This window comes from Micropterus dolomieu, linkage group LG18 (genome assembly GCF_021292245.1).
Source record: "Micropterus dolomieu isolate WLL.071019.BEF.003 ecotype Adirondacks linkage group LG18, ASM2129224v1, whole genome shotgun sequence".
NCBI lineage: Eukaryota > Metazoa > Chordata > Actinopteri > Centrarchiformes > Centrarchidae > Micropterus > Micropterus dolomieu.
This window is the reverse complement of record NC_060167.1, coordinates 16,136,194-16,157,021: the sequence shown is the minus strand read 5'-3', so window position 1 is coordinate 16,157,021 and position 20,828 is coordinate 16,136,194. Positions and strand designations below refer to the sequence as shown.

The 20,828-nt window shown below is 38.3% G+C and overlaps 1 protein-coding gene across 1 annotated transcript; it reads right to left on the bottom strand.

Annotated features, from left to right (window-relative positions):
- Positions 1-1,935: 1,935 nt before the first annotated feature.
- On the bottom strand, positions 1,936-16,377 carry LOC123956367 (calcium/calmodulin-dependent 3',5'-cyclic nucleotide phosphodiesterase 1B-like). Its single transcript, XM_046028499.1, has 14 exons — positions 16,275-16,377; positions 14,228-14,341; positions 12,974-13,156; positions 12,464-12,530; positions 12,222-12,338; positions 11,708-11,848; positions 11,175-11,275; positions 8,840-8,965; positions 6,829-6,930; positions 6,496-6,616; positions 3,966-4,047; positions 3,474-3,591; positions 2,864-3,000; positions 1,936-2,407 (listed from the first exon to the last, which is right to left on the bottom strand). The coding sequence occupies exons 1-14, from the start codon at positions 16,325-16,327 to the stop codon at positions 2,310-2,312; spliced, it is 1,560 nt and encodes a 519-aa protein (XP_045884455.1). The 5' UTR covers positions 16,328-16,377; the 3' UTR covers positions 1,936-2,309.
- Positions 16,378-20,828: the final 4,451 nt, after the last annotated feature.

Below are 20,828 nucleotides of genomic sequence, written 5' to 3'. Positions count from 1 at the left end.
GAGTGATATTGATCACTTCTGTTATAAAGTTTTGCTGTGAAAGCATGTTACAGTCATCACTTAAGGTGAATGCTCTAAAGACCCTTAAGAGCAAAAGTCCAAATTGATTATCTCCATCAAGGTGAAATGATCATAATGTTTAAACTGGCTTGAGGAATGAATCTACACCTTAAGAAATGTAGCATATCATACTGCCAATACCTCACACACAATATCTGTATGTGTAAAGTAAAGCCCATGAGGCAACTTTGTGAATTTTTTCAATAAAATTCACTCTAAGTGACAAGATTGGTGTTTTTTTTTTTACTGTTTTGTATTTCAATTATCTCTCTCTCTCTCTCTCTCTCTCTCTCTCTCTCTGTGTGTGTGTTGGGGCTGCAAATGTGTGTGCACTGCTCAGATCATGCACATTTAACATAGAAGTAACAGAATTGCGTCATCAGTCATTTATGTGCCATATATTACTGTACAGCCACCCAGTTGACTTGGATATAGAATAACTTCATCTGTCCTTACTGTTGTCCTAAATGAAGAAGATGAAGATGCAATGTCAAACTGCTTATTTGACAATTGTTAAAATAAGAAATTGGGTTTGAAGCTGAACCCTCTGGGCGACCCTGGAGCCAATTCGCTCTCTTTGCTCTACAGCCCCTCCAGCTGGGAGAGCAGAGAACTGAAATCACTGGTTTAACAGGCACCAGACAGCTTGACCTTTTATTTATTATTTTTTTACTTTAAATGTTAAAGTAAAAAAAATTCCTTTAAGTTGCATTATGGGAAGTATGGGTTCAAGGTTTTGGATGGATTTGGAACCTGACATATTAAGGACATATCCTTTAAATGGTCAGTTACATTTTCAATATATTTCTAAAAGTTTTTTTAAAGTAAAGAAACTAAACTATATCAAAATTATATATTTTATTGCTACCATTAGCCCTGTGGTTGACGTTTCCTTGCTCAATTATGTTTAGGATGTAGACTTCTAAAAGGACAGGACACTTTGGCTTTTGGTGGATACATTGCCTGATAGGACAGCTTCAAATATAGCTACAATTAAACCACACCTTTCAATAGCAATAATACTGTATAATAATATAATAATACTGTATTCTAATATGAATGGTAAACTAAATCAGAATAGATCCAAACAGGGGTAATCAATTATGTGCTACAAATATCACAACTTATAGTCAAACATAAGGTTTAAAAAGGGATTACATAGAAAAGAGTGATGATTTCACTTGAGCTGGCCCATTAAGTAAATATGAGCACTAGGCTTTGTGCAAAACATTTTTGTGGTCAAAAATGACCACTATGTCCACAATGAACAAGAACAACAGTTAAACATTCCTGTGCAAGCTTTTGTTTTTTCCTCTGCAGTGTATTTATGGAAAATGTAATGTTTGTTCTGTTTTTGAATGATAATAGTGTACTGAGTTTGGTTCCAATATTATTTAAATTGATTGATTACTTCTGTAATCTAAATTTGTTTGATACAATAAAATGTTTAAATTGGTGATTGGATGTTTTTCTTTTGCACACAGTTTATGAATTTTGCATCCAGTCAAGTTAAAAGCAACTTTGACAGTCAGAGGCAGCATGAAGTCTGTTTTCAACCATTTTGTTTTAGAGATCTTGAATGTCCAAAGTGCCTAAACCAGGATCTGCTTTCACATGAAAACATAAAAAAAACAGGTATGTAAGAGGGAAATCTCAGAAAACTTTATATTTTACAGTTATTGGTTTGCAGAGTGAGCCACTGAATGTGCTGTAAAATCATGCAAGGAATGCAGCTTCAATTCAATCAAAGATTGGGATCCGTGATTGCAGTTGAATTCTTTAAATGTTTTAATTAAAAGCATCAAGGCACAATTTCCCACTATAACAAGGCCAGCCTTATAATGAATCAATACCAAACTTCACATATGACAAACTTTGATATATTTCCAACATTTGCATGGTTAAATGAGTTGTGTGTTAACTATTTTTAAAATGTTAAATTTCTTACAAGTGCTTAGGTGGCCAATTAAATTAATAACATGCACTATACTGTATAACATGTCCAGCATGTATACTTTGGATTTAAATTATCATAGTATACTACACTTAAAATAAGACATGAGGACATCTGTGAATACACTGCATCTTACCTTGGGAAGATGATGTTAACCTTGAACCAAACCCCCCCCTCCTCTGAATCCCTCAGTCATGGTAAAAGAAGCCACTGTGGTTTTGTTACAAAGACTCAACATAAACCCCAGTTAATCTTTGTAGATATTCTATAGCACATATTATAAATGAAGTCCTGTCTACGGTTTTGAATCTGAAGTTGGGTCTTGCATGGATTTTTCTGACAGTTCCTCTTGTCTGGATCGCTGCTCTTTTGTCTCACTGGGGTCTGAAAATCCTGGAGGATATAGAAGATTGGAAGAGGCATTGGAAAATTTTGTTAAGCTGAAAGGGAAACACTATCTGTATCTATGAATCTCCTTATGAGATCACTGCAAAAAGAATGTAGATAACAAATCAAATCAGGGAGACAGAGCACATTTATGGAGCAAAGTGGCTTTGTCCATGCCAAATCACACATTTAGAAAAAAGGATGTTTTATTCTGTGTAAGCAGAGGCTGTCAAACTCTTCATAGGTGATCATTTTAACTCTGACAAGTAGAACCATTTCTCAAGATTGTTATGTGATAAGCCTTGCTGTGAACTGTTTAAACTGAAACTTTCAATACAAAATTAAGTACTTGAATTAAATTATGATAGGAATTTTGAATTTTGTTTATTTCTTTAATATTTTACCTTATTTGTGACTCTACACAGAGCATACATTACATTCATAACATGAATGACGACATACCATTGGAGCCACTTTCCTTCCATTTTAGCTTGTTGTCTTCGGTGTGTCGTGTCCAAGTGGAGCGGAAGCTCACCAGCTCAGCTGTGATATGAGCGAGGCTCCACTGCAGCCCTCTGGAGCTCTCCCTCCAGAGATTACTATTGAGAAATAACAGTGCTCTCATAGCAATACTTTCCCCCCAGTTTTACCTTCATTCACATTACTTTCTTTCAAGATAATTTTGAGTTTCTCTGCAGTTAAAGAGCTAGATGTTTTTAAAAGAATAGTTTGCCGTTTTGGGAAATATGCATAGTTGTTTTCTTGCTGAGAGTTAGATGAAAAGATCAATACATGGAAATTGAGGCCATTGAATGAGAAGGCAGGACTGTTCTATGGCTCTGAGTGGTTAATTAACCTTGTTTGAAGTTTGAGGTGTCAACAGTTTTACAGATGTCTCTTTTTGTAACAGTGGTCTATTGAGATAATACTATTTGGGCCGCAGGGAGTTTTTTGTTTGAATACAATGAGTGACCACTGGGACAAAATGGTTTCTATTCTTTCTGCTAAAAATGTCCAATCAAAAATGTAGTACACTGTACTTTTCAGTGCACAAGCCTTGTCTGTTTGTTACCTGTGTCTGTTGCAGGGGTCTGGTGGACCTGGGTTCTCCTCCACCAAAGGAATAACAATCTTTTCAGCCATGTCCGTCAACAGAGAGAATGTTGGATACACAATGAAGTCTATGAAACCTGCATGAATAAATATTGCCCATTTTAGCATGGGGAAAACTGTTTCAGAGAAAGAAAAATTGGGGGTTGTTTTTTTACAAAGGTAAAGAAATTCAAAGGTAATTCAGTGATTGAAGTAATATAAGTCAAACTTATCAAACTATACAGCACCTTTCAAACAAATCAAATGAAATTTAAAGTGCTTTACAATCGATTGTATTTTTTAAGATGAGAGAAGAATTTAGTGTTCTGAGTGAAGATTTTTAGATGGTGGTATAGTGACAGATATAGTGACAGAAGTGTGGATGGGAACTAAATCTCCTTTACAGAATATCGGTGAGAAGAGAACTGACTGAAAGAAGAAGAGGTTTTGGAAAGTGTTTTGAGTAACGTACCAATCTGGGACTCGGCTACCAGGGTGCTTTTTCGATCACACAGAGGAGAGAAGGGCAGGCCGAGCTCCGCCTCTCTATCACCCTCACAAAGAAAGAAAGAGAGATAGAAGACATCTTAAAGGGCATCCCACACATTGCCTGAAAATAACTTTTAAAAGGTTATAAGACTCCAACATTCGCTACCAACTTCCAGACTTTCAGATTGTTCAAAGAATACCATATTGTTTTTTAAAGTAACACACTAACCATTAAAGAGCCTTTTCAGAGAGAGGTTTCTCACATGTTATTTTCAAAGAGAGTAAGGCTGCCCAACGCTTCCTCTATTCTATATTCTTCTTCAAGTCGAGGCAGTGAAAATAGAGGTAAGAAGATGACAGCACAGAGCAACTTATTGTTGCATTTACTGGAAATACACTCAGTCAAAGCACCAGGCTCACAATACTAGCCAATTCTTGCATTGCCATTTTGCAAGGCTCAATAGGCATTTGCTTAAAAACATTGGCATTTTAAGGGGGTTGTAAGAACGCATGGTGGACTTATTATCTTCTTACAGTGACGCAGACATCAATGTAAACACTTCCTACACCTGATCGGATGGTTGATCTCTTACTGAGCTGTCATTGAGTTCAAAATTAAAGCCAACAGTTATGAAAATGTTGCCAAATGTACTTAAATAAACCAAAATCAGCTTTGAAGTAAATATCTGGGGAGTTGCAGGATCAAGCATCATTTGATATCAATAAAACCAGTCTAATCTCACGTCAAGGTCCATTTAGTTGCTGTTCTAAGGCTTTCAAGTGATCCTTATCAGCAGATGTAGTTTTCCCAGTTGTCATCAAACTGTAGATTTTTAAATAGAAAAAATAGCTTTTTAAAGACTTTTCATCTGTGTTGGCTTAAAAGTATGTAAGTATTAAAAACACCTAATTCCATGAAAACTCCATCTGCTGATGAAGATCATGTTAGATTATCGCAAGCTCCAAAATATCTACTGAATGGACCTTGAGATGAGTGCTTTTGCTTTATTGTTAATAACTTGCGACTCTGAGCTTGTAAGATCTAGCGTGGCTTCAACTACCAAATTACATACATGCTTTTATTATTGTTGTACATGTTGCAATATTCATTCTCTGCACTTTAACCCATCCCTCAAGGGAGCAGTGGGCAGCTGCTGTGCAGCGCCCAAGGACCAACTCCAGGTTTTTATCAGTGCCTAGTCAATTGCACTGACTGAAGAACCAACATGTTTTTGATGGTGGGGAAACCAGAGCAAACCCACACAGACAGAACATGCAAACTCCACACAGAAAGGCCGAGACGACCAGGTGTTTGAACCCATGACCTTCTTGTTGGGAGGCCACAGTGCTATCCACTGGACAACCGTGCTGCCCATGACTCTGCTTCATACCTAAAGTGCTATTTATGTGTTTTTTGTTTAAGCTCTGATGTAATAAACCTCTTTGAAGGTTTCCCACTCTCCCTCTTAGACTCCGATGAGTCATTTACAAAACTGTTATCAGGCATCCAACCTTCTGACTCATCAGTCATGCTAGGATGATAACACATCAAACCAGCCAACTAAGAATAGAAGTAGGTAGGACATGAAAGAAACAGCAGAGATCAGAGCTTGAGAGAGATGTGATGGGAATTTTTTTTTATTTAAAGAGTAAATTAACGACTGTTTAAGTATTTTTTTTAAGCAAAAAGGGTGCCGTACAGTTATAGTTACTTCCTAAAGTTGGACAAAATGACAAATGACAAAGAACATGTTTCTATAAATTATCTCTGAGTTTTACATAATGTTTGATGATATTATGTATAAAACACAGAAGAGACTGATGCACCTGTTCTTTACACATAAAGGAATAGTTTGACATTTCAGGAAATACGCTTATTTGCTTCATTGCAGAGAATTACAAGATGACAAAATTGATGCCACTCGTACCTTTATGCCAAATATGAAGCTACCGCCAGCAGTTGGTTAGCTTAGCTTAACATAACAACTAGAAACAAGGAGAAACAGCTGGCCTGGCTCTGTCAAAAACATTGAAAATAGTTTGGCAGATAACCCCAATAATCCATCCTGTTTTTATATGTGGTACAGTGATGTAAAAAAAATTAAAATAAAAGCGAAGTGTGCAAATTACAAGTAGCTGTTTTACAGGGGGTTATATGCCAAACATTTTCTTGGCTTTGCAAGTGCAAGTGTAGGCAGATTTTGTTACCTTCGGGCAGAGCCAGGCCAGCTGTTTCCCCCTGTTTCCAGTCTTTATGCAAAGTTAAGATAACGGGCTCTAGCTGCATATTTACCATCCACATGTGGTATCAATCTTCTCATCTAACTCTCAGCAAAAACTATTCCTTTAACAAAGATGAACGATTATGCATTATAGCATAACTTATTTTCGGTTGAGTTTTTACAATATTATTTCACAGTAATCCAAGTGTAATAATACTTGAACTAAGAAGAAGAGAGGAAAAGACAACAGAAACAGTCACACTGTCAGTTGAGCTTTATTAGAGTTCCTACCTGTCTGAAAAACTCCTCCATCAGGGCTTTGGTCCAGCGAGAGTGCAGTGCCCAGGGCTTGGATGGATGGCTTATGTCAGCCGTGTGCAGTAACAGAGACAGTGCTTTGGGCTTGTCAATCCTGTTGGAGAAAGCATTGATGCACTTCTTGTTTTTGTTGTTGTGTTGTGCATCTCAGACATGCCTAAAAAAACAGACACCAGCCAGCATGACACTAATTTGCACGTCTGCCTCTCTGTGCAAGTTATTTTAATCAGCTGCTCGGAACATTCATATTATGACCTCTTGATTATGCAGCACAGCATCAACAACAGCACAATCCATTAGCGTTACCGTTCTTGTTGTTGTAGACAGGCCTTCATCGCTTTGACTTGGAGGAGGTGGGAGGACATGTCGGTTGACAACACCATCTCTATAACAAGCGATCGCAGCTCCCTAAAAACAGACACACAGCTTGCTTGGGAATGAACTGTATGAAGTAAAAAATGGCAGGCTGGGAGATTCAATGAGGTTATAACCTTTTTAAATTTCCTGGTGGATTTTCTTGTTCCCATGGTAACACTGACTGCTACCTGTTACAGTACGGTGCTGCTGTTTATCTTTGGTGATATCTGCATAGCTCCTCCATGAATAACACAGTCACATACTGAATCTCTGATTTAAGAAGTGTCAGCCTCCATGAATGTAAAACCTATCTCACAAGAATGTGGGGAGAAAGTGAGCTGATGACAGTTTAGTTTAACATCTCTGTCAATAACAATCAACCATATGTGACTTTTATTTTAACTCACTGCCCACATTTCCAATTCTTTGCAGTCAAAGTCAAACACACAGATGAGTGAATGAGTCACCATACAGTAATAGTAACAAATTTTATCTTAAGAGGTCAGAGGTTGTTGTCAGCTGGAGGAGCAGCCTTGGAGCTGGACTCAGTTTCATTTAAGGATTCAAGCTGGACAGATAATTGCCCTCATGGGTACTTTCCCCTTCTGTTCCCTTTCTGTCAGTATGTAGCCCGTTGCCATTTTAAGTCCACAAACACAGTTACACAATTTAAATATTTATATTTCAAATGACTATTCTATTGTCAAGCAATCTCATGAAAAAACTCAAACCAACAATACTTTCTGACTGCTTGTGAAACCAAACACATTTTTTCCCACTGATGTTGTACATTTTTAAAAACAGGTAACAAATGTATAGTTTAATTTTTTTAAAATATATTTTACAAAAAAGCGACCGTTTCTTATGGTACTGAAGGAGCACGGGCTCTGTAGCTTGTGGCAGAAATAACGAATAAAGGAGCAAATTGTGTTTTTGTTATGAACTCTCTCAGCTGCAGATAAATACGCACTATTGAGTATTTACAGCAACAGAATGGTGTTTGTAGGATTTACTCAAAATAAACTACAGTGCCCATGGTCACGGTGATTAAGGGATCCGGTGTAACAGTGTGTCACAGTTTTTAGTCAGCGGATGTCTATGCACTGACTCTACACAGACAACACGTGTTAGTCGGATACATTCATTGTTGTTTTTTGTCTTTTATTTTCAATTTTGAAATTAGTTTGTTCTTGAATTTTGTCAAACCTTTCTCATCTATATCTATTTCAGTAAGTGAGTTCTCAGAATGGCCTTTGACAAAAACTCGTGTAGAGCAATAGGGTTTTTCCTAGAAAAAGAGCTTGTCATGCCATTTGTTCAAATTTCATCCTGATCTGTTCTGTTCATTTTTATTATATGGATGCTTACCGGTTTAGATCACCAAAAAACCTCTGGCTATCAAGTTTCATTGTCACTGTGTTGAAAAATGTCTTGACATCATGTCGTTTTCATTTCATTTAACCACTTATCCACAGGAACAGGATAAATGTGTGATGCCTTTTGCATCCACCCTGAATGTTGAACAAGTTCTATAGAAACTCTTAATTTAGTTAATAGTAAATTAAGCACTTAACATACAAGTCTGTTTCGTCCATGTTTTACAATCACTGGCTCATTCGCACTGCGTGGCTTGTCGTGCTGACTAGTCATGTCAAATTGTATTAATGCAGGTATACATCGGGGTCATAATAACTGTCTTGCTACTTCTTCACTGATACTCTAATGCAGCTCTCTAAGAGCACCTCAATCTCCTTCTTATGCACTGAGATTTAAATGCATGTATTTATTAGGGGGGGTTGTTAGCTCCAATTGTTTGAGAGCTCTCTCTTAGAGCAGAGTCTTTTTCTGCCAAATCTGTGTAACTATTTTCTATAACTTGTCAATTTTGTAACGTAACTGAAACTCTGAACTGCAACAACAATAAGCACAACTTTAGATGGAAAAAATGTTGTTGTCTTACATCCATTCCTCTTTTGTCAAATTCATGAAGATGTTCATTTGGTCATCCTGCAACAGGCGAAACGCTGCACTCAGGTGATGGCTTTCCTGTACCGACCGATCATTGTAGATCAAAGCAAACTCTGACCTGGCAGACAGACAGAGTGGAAAAGAAAGAGTTTGCACATGCGTACAAGTGTGGTTGTACAGTTCTGTGGTAGTACGGGGAGGAGGAGGTGGGAATGAGATAAAAAGAGAGTCCTCAGGGAGTAATTTAAGCACAATGACTGTAGGTCTGTAATGATGAATTTGAAAGTGCTGAAGACAGAGTGGGATGTGATAAAAGCTGGCACCATGTGGGTGTAAATGATTCAGTATAGCAAGTTAATTAACTAATTTCTCAATCAGGCATCCTGTGTCCACTTATTTGCATAATCTACTTAATTAGTCTGTTGAAATGGGTAACAAAGTACAACGTGAAAAGTTTTCCAATTAGTGATTAATTTGATGCCTAAACCAAACATAAAATAAAACGTTTGTGAAAATGTCTTCAAAATAACATTCACTTGTGTGTTACAGTGCTCTTTTGGGGTCTGTAAAAATGTAGCTTCGACCTTCACAGAGAAAGTGGCCAGCAGTCCGCTTGACTTCATGATGGTTACAATGGTTTTGAAAAGTATGTAATTTAACTGCAATTATAGTGAAAATAGAGACAATGTTCTGAGAAAGATATTTTAGTTAATAGTGTACTGAAATTTTGAGGTACTGGAAAGATTTTCTCATCCCCTGAGAATCTATCTTGCTTACTGATTTTTATATGATGTTTTCTAGGAAGTTGGATGGCATGTTTTACTCCCTAGTTGTTGCACCTTATTAGCATTGGAAAACTTTATTCTTCTTTATTGAGAAATTGTATGCTTGCCTGCAGACAAATCAATTTTTTTTTAGCAAGTTCAGCTGTGGTGCTGTAGACTAAACGATTTATACTAGCAATAAATTGTAATTAATGAGTTAATTGTACCTAGTGTTGTTTGCTGTGAGCCAGTGAGTTTTGACATTAGCCTTGTCTTTGCATCCCCGATTCTTGCCTTGTGTTTTTGGTACCTTTGCCTGATCCATCTGTACAAGCATGCAATAAAGCTACTGCTTGTTTTACCTAGAGTCATGCTCTCTGAGTCCATTCCCACTGTGAGTCTGATACTATAGCAACACAATATACATAGAAACAAATTTAATAAAGGGTTTTTAACTTTTGTATCTTAATTTTATTCACCTTTTTTGTGGACAACCATAGAAACTTCAAATACAGTCCAGTCTGTGAGGGAATTTTCCTTCGTGGGCTCAATGTGGGTAAAAGATGAGGTATGGTCATGTAGGTCACTCACAGCCCTAGGAAAAATAATGACCTCTGTCAAATATTGTGGACCAGGAAGTGATCTTCAGATTTGGTTTGGTACTACATTGTCTGTTCTCCCAAGCTGGGCTTCAATAAATCTTGCCGCTTAAGCCCTGAGTTTCCTGAAACCTTCATCAATAGCTCACAAGAATTTCCATCACACAGTATACTGTAGTTCTGCAGTATTATCCACAGCCTCAGTCAGAGCTTCAAAGCTTTGGAAGAGCCCCATGCTGCACAGCATGACGCTGTTTAGTCATATTTTGGCGAAATGTTGACTGACTGGAGCATACAGGTGGACAGCAGAGAAGTGCACCCTGCTGCAGTAGTGGTTTGAGAGGTTTCTATGGACCTTTTTGATACTTCTGGAATCAATTGTAACCACCATCAATTCAAGCTGACCACAGCCAATCTTCCTTATGAAGTAATAAACAACAACTTTATAATTGCCAGGATTTCAGGCTTGCAAAAGGGGTGTGGCAGTCAGAAGATGTGTTTTGAGTGGAGTATGACTTTAAGATAGATACTGTTTAGTTTCTATTACTAAGACATGTTGTCTTACTGTGGACAATTATTTTTCCCGAAATAAAGCATGATGATGATGGGTGCCAAGAGACTGTGCTCTTCAGCCCTCCTATGTGGAAAATAGACCTCTAAAAATACTGCGTTCCCCCCATGAAGATATGTTTGCTCTAGAGTGTGCTTTCTCTGTTTCTCACTCTCTCTTTCTAAAATTGCACAAAGGTCTTTAAGAAACACTAGCTTATTATTTCTACATTCCCTGACATGTTTGTATATATGCAGCATCCTGTTGTGAAATTGTAAAAAGAATTATATATAAATATTTAAGATAATCAGTCGTGTAGCCATGTGCAGGGTTTGGTGGTTGCGGAGGTGATGGTGGCGGATATATATATGTGTGTGTGTGTGTGTGTGTGTGTTTCACATAAAGAGAACTTACTTTGAGTGGATATGAAAGTTGTTTGTGGTTCCCGTGTGTTCATAGTCATGGATGGCAGCAGCAAATAGTGAGGCCATCACCTCAAGCTCTGTCAGCCAGTGCTTTATAGACATAAGACACAAAACACATTCATATAAAAACATACTGTACTGTGAGAGGAACAGTTTTTATGTCCTTTACTGTATAGGCAAAGAATGTCAGTTGTGACATGGGAATGGAACATTTACTGATATTAAGCAATATCTCATAGTCATGATTTAGATGTGTTTGATGTGATTTAGAAGTGGTCTTTCCCAAATGTGTAAGTACAGATTGAATCACTGGGATTTAAAGTATAATTCTTTTAATTTTTCTGATTGTAAACAAATCCGATCAACAAATTGTTGTTAATCTGGCTGATTAACACATTGATGGTTTTGGTCATTCCATGAGATTTGTAGAAAACTAAGACAACATAGAAAACCACCAGCCTTATCCTTTAAAAATGGGATGAAGCAGTTAACCAACAATGAGAGTAAGTGAGCCCATCGTACCACGAGTCCTGAGCGTAGCAGCAGGCAGTGCAGCGTCTGAGTCACATCAGCAGCATGAACATGGCTGTGGTAGGGGTTGTTGTATTTGCAGTATCCTCTCTCCAGTGCAGACAAGAACTCTGTCAGACACAAGATGGGGATCTGCAAAGAGCATCACATTATCATTAAGTTGTGTTGAAAAATCCAAGGTTCACAAAGTTTATGTCAACAATAAAAGCTGAAGTCCAATGTTGTAATAGAGGATTGACAGGGCCTACAGTATGTTGCATGTTATTCGCACACATAATTTGGCAACCCATTGCTCCTTCAAACACCACAAATTGATAATAAAACCCATATGTCTGATTATATCTGCAGTTACAACACATATTTCCCACAAAAGTCTACTAGGGCAGTAATGATTATATTACTGCAAGATATTTAATCCAGAGCACTTGACATTCTTGCATTTCTATGATAACAAATCGTATGGAAAGTGCACTACACTGTGCATTGAAATCCAAAGTCAAAAGACCTTAAAACGGCTATTGAGCCCATATCTGGTGATCAGCTCAAACAACAGAGTTCGCAGAGAGTGATCAGAGCTGGCTGCATTCAGAGCAAACACGTCAAAGTTCCAGCGGTCGACATCCTAAGAGAGACGGAGAAGAAAGTGAGTGCGTTATTGATGCATACTTGTGGTGTGTACGATCCCTTTTGTGATTTATTGCACAAACACATGACGTGCAGTGAGATTTATGGTTAGCGGAGGCTTACCCTGAGGCAGTTTACGACCTCTGCAGGTTGGTCTGGCATGGCTGCGGTGTAGGCCCTCTTGAACATCCTGGAATAATGCAATGTTTATGTTGAGTTCAGTTAAAGTTCAGATGTTGACATTATGCAGTGAACTCGTCTCAGGAGCTGTTTATATAAGTCCCTGTCCCCTTTGGAAGGATGTTTTAAAGAGAAAAGGAGGCTAATGTTTTACAGGCCCGTGCTGCTGTCTGTGTTTTCTGTGGCTTCTTGTACCAACAGAGCTTTTATTAGAGTTATAGTACAGACTTTGAAATCAGTCATTTACAATGGGAATTTTATAGTATGAGATGATCATTTCCTTGCTTATTGTAAGTCTCATTAATAAAACATACATAGCGATGTCAATGGTTCTTTTCTGAAGTAGCTACATCGTTACAGACAAGACAACATTAAACATCCTTCCAAATCATACATCCCTTGTTAAATAAAACAACCTTATAATGTTGAAATAGAGATAAAATGTTATTTTACCTCTCCACAAATATCCCAGCCTGCACTGCATGCACAATGCTGCGGAACTTGGGCTTTTCGTCTGAGCGTCGTACAGGCCGCCGAACTCTCTGAGTAAAGGTGGACGCCAGCCAATCAGTGACCTCTGAGGGCACCCCATCTGACTGAAGCTGCTGAAGGTCATCCTCAGACTCAAGACACTGCCTTAGATCAAAAACATGCATATACAGATAAAGACAAGCAGTAAATGTTACATGTTGACACATGGTGTGAAAACACACAGTCATAGATGTTTACTGAATTAAAGCTATACAGGATCAGTTGCTGTGTCCAAAATCATTCCCTGTTTACAAGTGCACTTGTAACGTCTAAAAAACATTCTGTGTCAAAAGGTTCAAATCCTGTCTGGTTACAGTGATAATATGTATAACCACATTAGCATCACATTAGTTAAACAGCACATTAATGAGAGTTTATCTGGGCTGTTTTCTTGAATTTCTAAAAGTCACTTATTGTAGTTGGTCTGCGTCATTTGTCAACCACTTATCCTGCATACAGGGTCGCGGGAGACTGGAGCCAGTCCCAGCTGACATCGGGCGAAAGGCAGGGTACACCCTGGACAGGTCGCCATCGCAGGGCCACACAAAAACAGACAACCACTCACGCCTAAGAACAGTTTAGGGTCACCAATCAACCTAGTCCGCGTGTCTTTGGACAGTGGGAGGAAGCCGGAGCACCCGGAGAGAACCCACGCAGACATGGGGAGAACATGCAAATTCCACGCAGAAAGGCCCGGAGCAACCAAGGTTCGAACACACGACCTTCTTGCTGTGAGGCAACAGTGCTAACCACTGCACAACCACGCCACCCAAGCAGCCAATCATTGCTTATATATTTTTTCAAATAAATAAAAAGTAATAGTTTGGTATGTTGTGTTGTCTCACAACTCCCTTTGTGGGTTTCCTCTGAGTGCTCTGGTTTCAGGAAGACATGTAGTTTAGGTTAACTGGTAGCCCATGGGTGTGAATGTGAGTGTGAATGTATGTGTTAGCCTTGTGACTGTCTTCTTGCTGGAGGCTCCAGCCTCCGTGACACCCCAGAGTTGATATAGATACCTTAAATTATTGATATTAGTTTGTATCTTGTCATTATGCGCCCTTTTGGGCCGGGACCAAATATAATATTTCATCTAGTTCAAAGTAATCAACGCTTTAAAAAAGATTCTCAACATATTAGCTTTTGTTTTGAGTATCACATCATTCAACTATATTGTACCTTGTTCCATCGAGGTAAACAGCCTCCAGTAATGACACAGTGAAATCCAGATTCTTTTTGATTTCTTCAAAGTCGACATCTGTCTCCTCCAGCTGCTTCAGCATGCTCCTCAGCCTGGAAACAAACACAATCTTACTATATGGATGTGATCACAACTAAATAAAATGGTAATTTTTGAAAGTACTGGAACTGCTGTTTCGCCTCTCAAAACAGCTATCACTGAGAGGTAACAGTGAAAATGGTTGAATGTTACAGCAGTTTGGCATCAAAGTCTTCACATTAATTCACACTGGTATGGCAATATAAGTTATAGCTTCAGAAGAAAGGTTATTTTCAACATAATGGGGACTTAAGCTTTCTTAACACAGCGCCATAAATTGACAGCACTTGTCGTTGTCTTGAGTGAGTGAAACAAGGTCCAAGAGGTGAAAGTTGACAGCAGGTTGAGTAATCCTTGTGAAAGGAGAGAGTTCATGTGGAAGTGATGTAAATGCCACGCTGCCCAAAGAAAGCCAGTGGACATCATTAGTGCCAAATTTTCCATGAGAGGAAAACTTCCCATGGTTGAGTTGTTATGTAACCCACTCCAAAGTGAACGCACTCCATGAAAGATGATGTTTTATATTATTATTTTAATCAAATTATAAGAGGGAACTGGTGGGAATGCACTCATCTCCTGCAGTGCAATAAAAAGCAAATGCTTGGAGCACCTACAGTGTAACCCACCTGCAGTGTATTAATGTAATTTCATCTAAGTAATAAATCCAAAAGCTTTCATAGCATATTAAAGCAACGATGAAGAGAACTGGAATCTTTTTACTTCAACTGGATTTAATTTTCTCTGTGGCCATTTGAAAGAGAGTTTTATTTGATATGATAACACATTTGTGCCACAGATAATTCCTCTAAAACATTTTGGTGGGCTTCCCGTATGGTGCCGTGACAAGAAAGATTGTGTTCAAACTGCTCCAGGTCACACCATGTAGCCAACTCCTGGGGATGAGACGCTCACAGCTTTTCAAGTGTTTATCACGCTGGCAAGGGCTTTCAAAAGCTGTTGAGTCATAAAAATAGCATGCATCTGAATGCCACCGCTCACTTTCAGTCTCAAGTAATCATTCGCGATAACACAGTCTTTTTTGTTTCAAATGTTAGCAGGAGAAGAGCTTCTGACAGGACGTTTACAGGAAATTACTCGTCAAGTGCACTTGTGAAGCTTTGTTTATAGTGAGAAATGACAAATCTTCCTTTGGTTCAGACTTTGTGGAAGCTACACACTGCATAGTGTCTTCCCTACTAGGTGCACATCTGCACAGCAGTGAACAAGAGTTTGAATGGCATCAGTTTTGTCAGTACAAATCTTGAAATATATTTCTCTGTCTATGTTTTATTATGAAAAAAGAAGAAAACAAAACCCTTAAATCCACATCATATCAACATAAAAGTGCTATGAATTATCACTTGTCAATGATGACTATCATGGCAAGAGAAATGTGTGACTTTCTGGCAAAAAAATTATCCTCAAACACCACAAACAAGGTGTCGAGCTCTGAAGTCTGCAGACACTAATACATCAGTGTGTTAACCAAAACAAAACCACATGACCCCGTCATCGCTGCAGCACTTTCCTCCCACAGCTAAAGCGTTAGTAAGATGAGTGTTCACACAGTCACTTGGAGTAACAAGTGTTTGCTCACTTGTTGCAAATTAAAAATAGTTAAGAGGGCAACTATCTTTTTATGGTTAGGATAAAGATCTGCATACATTAAATGTGTCAAAAAATACACTGATGACTAGTGCATTATCACTCATCTCTGTGCTGTGCAGGGAGTATTTTTGATTCACATATTTCCATTCCTGCAAAACAAGAAAACTCCTACACTGAAAATGACCCAGACAGCCCTGGTTCACCAGTTATTAATAATGTTAATTTTAAAGATGTAGCGTGTTAAAGACCTCCAGCCTAATTTATGCAGTCACAGAAAGGCTGAATGTGTAGTTAACTAACTATGATATAATCTGTACTAATCTTAACCCCCTGTCTTACCTAGAGATGGGTATCTGTAGCCGTTTCTTACGGATTCGCACCAGTTCAGCCATTCCACAATCAAGCTGCTCCCCAATGGACCCCAGAGTTCAATAAAAAAAAAACAATAACAGGGTGAAAAAGGAAAATTACTGCAGAGAAGTAGTAAGCAGAAAAGTTCTCCAAACCACCAATGCAAACTTTGTGTGTCCTGAGACAGACTTCTGTTTCAACAGCTCTCCCACCCACTTCTGGGGGGACCTACTCCACTTCATTCTGATTGGTTAGGCAGGACCAAATTGTGTCAGTGTGTGCATATATGTATGTGTATCTTTGTGTGAGTGTGTGTGTGTGCGAGTGTGTGTGAGTAAGTGAGTGTTTGTGTATATGTGTACACCCGTTGTGTGAAGTGTGTGTGAGTTGACCTCACTTACTGATGAAGTGTTGACTGCGAGGCTTTCAAGTCGTGTGTACTCAAATCCCAAATGAGAATTTTCCACCGCAGCCACAAATTAGGGAACTACACAGAGAGTCTTTCACTGAAACCCACCAGAGTCACCCGAACCAAAATACATAAACAAAGCTCGTCCTAGAAAGCCACCCACAACAGCCCAGTATGTTAACTGCCATTCTCGATACTGCCATGCACAGAACATTAAAAATAATATTTCTTTAACTGCTTTAAAAGGTCACCTCTGGTTCCTCTGCTCTTTTTTTGCTAAAAATGATTGTCCACAAAATGCAAAATAATTACAGTGTCAGAGACTTTCTTAGTGCATGTACAAACTTTTTGCCACTGCAGCATCAATCAACAGCACAGAGGTTCAAATCATAATTAAGATCATATTAATAATTTACTTTAATCCAGAGTCAAAATATTTTGCTACATGAATAAATATTAGTTTTTAACAAAAAAAACCAAACATTTTTCTGTCCATTGACAGACCAAGATCAGACAAGACAATGAAAGTCGTCCTTAAACACTAGGTCCTAAATCCATTACTAGTCTTTATTTATAGAGTATTGTGAGAGCTGTGCGACAACGTGGCTTGGGAAAACCCCTGCCTGCTTTTTGCCTCCCTCCTTGCTTGTCTTGCTTTGGCTGCTGGGTCAGACTGACTCTCATGCTCCCATGCTCTTTGACATGGCATGGCATGTTGCAAAAATGAAGAGAAGTAACATTATGACATATGATTCTCCATCTCCCATGTCACTTTGAGCTGTTTTGATTATCGCCGCTTTAATGTCAAGAGAGAGAGAGAATCAACACAAATGCAAGAGTATGATGCTCTTAATAGACTTCATATTCATACTGTGATGTCAATAAAAAATGTAAATGAAACACTACAGATGAAATATTTAATTTAGTGTCACTTCTGTCATCCTCTCGGTCTTCCTCAAATGATGACGAACACATACCCTCTGCTCTCTCTCTGTCCACTCAGTGAACTGAGCCAATTATTACTCACCAGACCTACACTTCTGAAAGAGAAATCAGATTTTGTTGCTCCATAAATCACAACAAAATATTTCGTGTCTCTACATGGGAACTAGATGTTCAAAAGACTAAGGGTGTTGGAGGGCACGCAGAGTGGTCATTTTTGTTTTTACAACAGTGGAATCAAATAGATTTTATCCAAGTCAAAGTGCTTTTGACTGAATACAGTGTTCAAAGGGTCAAGTGTTTATCATCTCAAGTTCCTCTGGTCTCTGGGATGAACCTCACACTCAATCACCCATCTGGGATTTATGCAAGGTTGGTTCATACCAATTGCAAAATGCATATTGTCTCACTTTGTGTGGTAATTATCCGTGCAAATAGTTTTGGTTTAGTTTGTTTATTTGAGTTTTCTGCCACCACCCCAATACAAAGTATGTGAATGGAATTTAATTTGTGGCGCTTACAGCACATTTAAACTTCCAGTGTAATCTCTATTTCTAGGATAGGAGTGCTGTGAACAATTTTCATTGGAACTACCTTTTACCAAGAAATAGAACACTATCAGTGTGTCTCGTGTATCAAACTGAGTAACAAAGACTTTGGTGTGGCTTTCGGGAGGGCAATGACTGTCTGTCAGTCAGTCCACCACTTTGGCTGAGACTCAAATATCTCAACCACTATTATGAAATTGTATGGAAATTCGTGATCACCAGAGGATGAATCAGACTTTGATGAGCCACTGACTTTTATTTCAGTGCCACCCTGAGGTTGACATTTTTGGTTTCTGGTAAAATGTTTCAACAATAATTGCATGGATTGCCAAGGTATTTTAGATTCCAAATTTGGGATTAGATGAATTGTAATAACTTTGATGATCCCCTACCATTTCCTCTAAGCCCATCATCAGGTCACAATTTATATCTGTCCAACAATTTTTATATGAATACATTCCTACAGCCCTGCGATGGATTGGCAACCTGTCCAGGGTGTAACCCGCCTTTCGCTCGATGTCAGCGGGGATTGGCTCCAGCCCCCTGCGACCCTGTAGGCAGGATAAGCGGTTGACAATGGATGGATGGATGGATGGATACATTCCTACATTCCCATCAGACTCAGCTCTACTTGGTGTTTAGTGCTAATTAGCCAATGTTAGCATGCTATTATGCTAAACTAAGATGGTGAACATGGTAAACATTTCTTGCAAAATCAGCATGTTAGCATTGTCATTATGAGTATGTTACAATGCCAGCATCAATTTACACACACACACACACACACACACACACATGCTTAGTGCTGGGATAAATTTGGAGTTTAGGGACTCTTGGAGCCGGGGATCAAACCACCAACCCTGTCATCAGTGGACGACGTGCTCAACCTCCTGCTACAAGTACGGCTTCTTAGACTCTTGTTTAAATGCAATTATTCATGCCATTCATCTACATAGAATTGGGGTGAATACAGAAATCACAGAGACAGATATTTTAAAACCTGGACAAATAAAACCAAAAGAAATAAACACATGCCCAGATACCAGTAAGGTGAAACGAAATATTTTTATAATTTGGATGAACTGACCTTTAAAAGCAGTGTACTACATACTTTGTTTGCTTCCCCCCTTTCAAATTATTTATTTACACATAAAGAAACAATGAGCCCAGTCAAGTCAGAGTTAAATGAGAAGTTAAGTATAGTTAAGTGAGTTTGTTTTTGTTTGTAATTTAGAAGAAAGAAAAAGATAATTGAACTGATTGTGAAAAACAACATCCTAAATACTGCATATTAGTGATCATATCATTGATGAAAAGCATGCAAACTATGTCAGCATAGCGCAAGAAAATACAGTTACACCTCACTGCACAACACACCATTCATTGGACAAACAAATCTAACCCTCTAAATCTGTCCCATCAGCAGATTTACAGTTTTATGTTGTGATTTAATGCAACTACAGAGTAGGAAAAATAAACCAGTGTGGTCCTCCATGTCACAAGGCTGAGATGTCTATCAGCTCCTCTGTGTATCTTGCAAATTGGTGTCATGCCTTTGGCACTGAACGCTGCTGAGGACTATGTGTTTGATTGAAAGTGTTATAGAGACACAGTATGAGCCTCTGCCTCTCTGTGTTACTATAAATCCTGCATGTGTGAATGTTTTCTGTTTGAATGTGTACATAGTGCTGAAGTTTATGTTAATCTACGCTGCTGTGTTTACACTCTCAGATACATGTGTATGTATACTGTATTTTGCAGTGTGTGCGCAGTATGTGTGAGTGTGCATGTGTGTGTGTGTGTAATCCTCTGTGTCAGCAGAACAGGCTCTGCGTCACCAACACAATCAGCAGAGAGTCTTTATATCAGCACCAGAGTTTCCACCATTAACTGTCCGCAGTATCTTGGGACAGGATCCACTGTGGATAGTTTATTTGCATTCAAAGCCTTATCACATAGAATAGACACACCCTGTATGATACCATCACTACTATTACTAATATTTATACAACTTTTATATGTTATTATTTTGCTTTCCAAAAAACTACAGATTATACCAGTAACACATTTTTATAATTTGGATGAACTCTTAATCCCACTATTTAGCATTTAATAGCAGTAGAAATGGTTTATTACATGCCTATTATGTAGAATTAAGCGCATGTAAGGATATTTTAAGTAACAATATTTGTCAACAATTATAACTTCTCCCATTAAGACATATTTTATATTATTAAAACTGTGGTTTAATACAATGCCATTCAATGTCATGAACACTTGTGCATAATAAACCATTTATTAAATGTTTATATAGTGCTTATACTTCTGAATAGTGAGGAGGACACCACCCTTTTCCAAAGCAGGCCAGGAAAAATTCCCATAAAATCTTTAACAGAAATAAGAAATGAAAGAAGCATTAAGGATCTCACATGAAAGGGGCAGCTTACAAGTCTGGTTGGCGCCTAATGGAAAGCATGATGAAATAAAAATGAGCAAACCTCCCAAATGATATCTGGCTGCTCCCTCTGCACATAACAGAAAGAAAGAAAAAAGTTTTTTTTACAAGCTGAATCTTATTTTTGTAGTTTTGGCCATTAGAGACCATTGTTCTATTAATTGATTCACTCAATGCACATTATATAC

What these genes read in the sequence shown, in the direction of transcription:
- LOC123956367 (XM_046028499.1), bottom strand. Translation starts at nt 16,327, where the DNA reads ATGGCTGAACTGGTGCGAATCCGTAAGAAACGGCTACAGATACCCATC. An exon ending in AACTTTCATATCCACTCAAA is followed by an intron (nt 8,966 to 11,174) that starts GTAAGTTCTCTT and finishes TCTGTCTGCCAG; the next exon opens with GTCAGAGTTTGCTTTGATCT. An exon ending in GAAGGAAAGTGGCTCCAATG is followed by an intron (nt 2,408 to 2,863) that starts GTATGTCGTCAT and finishes TATATCCTCCAG; the next exon opens with GATTTTCAGACCCCAGTGAG.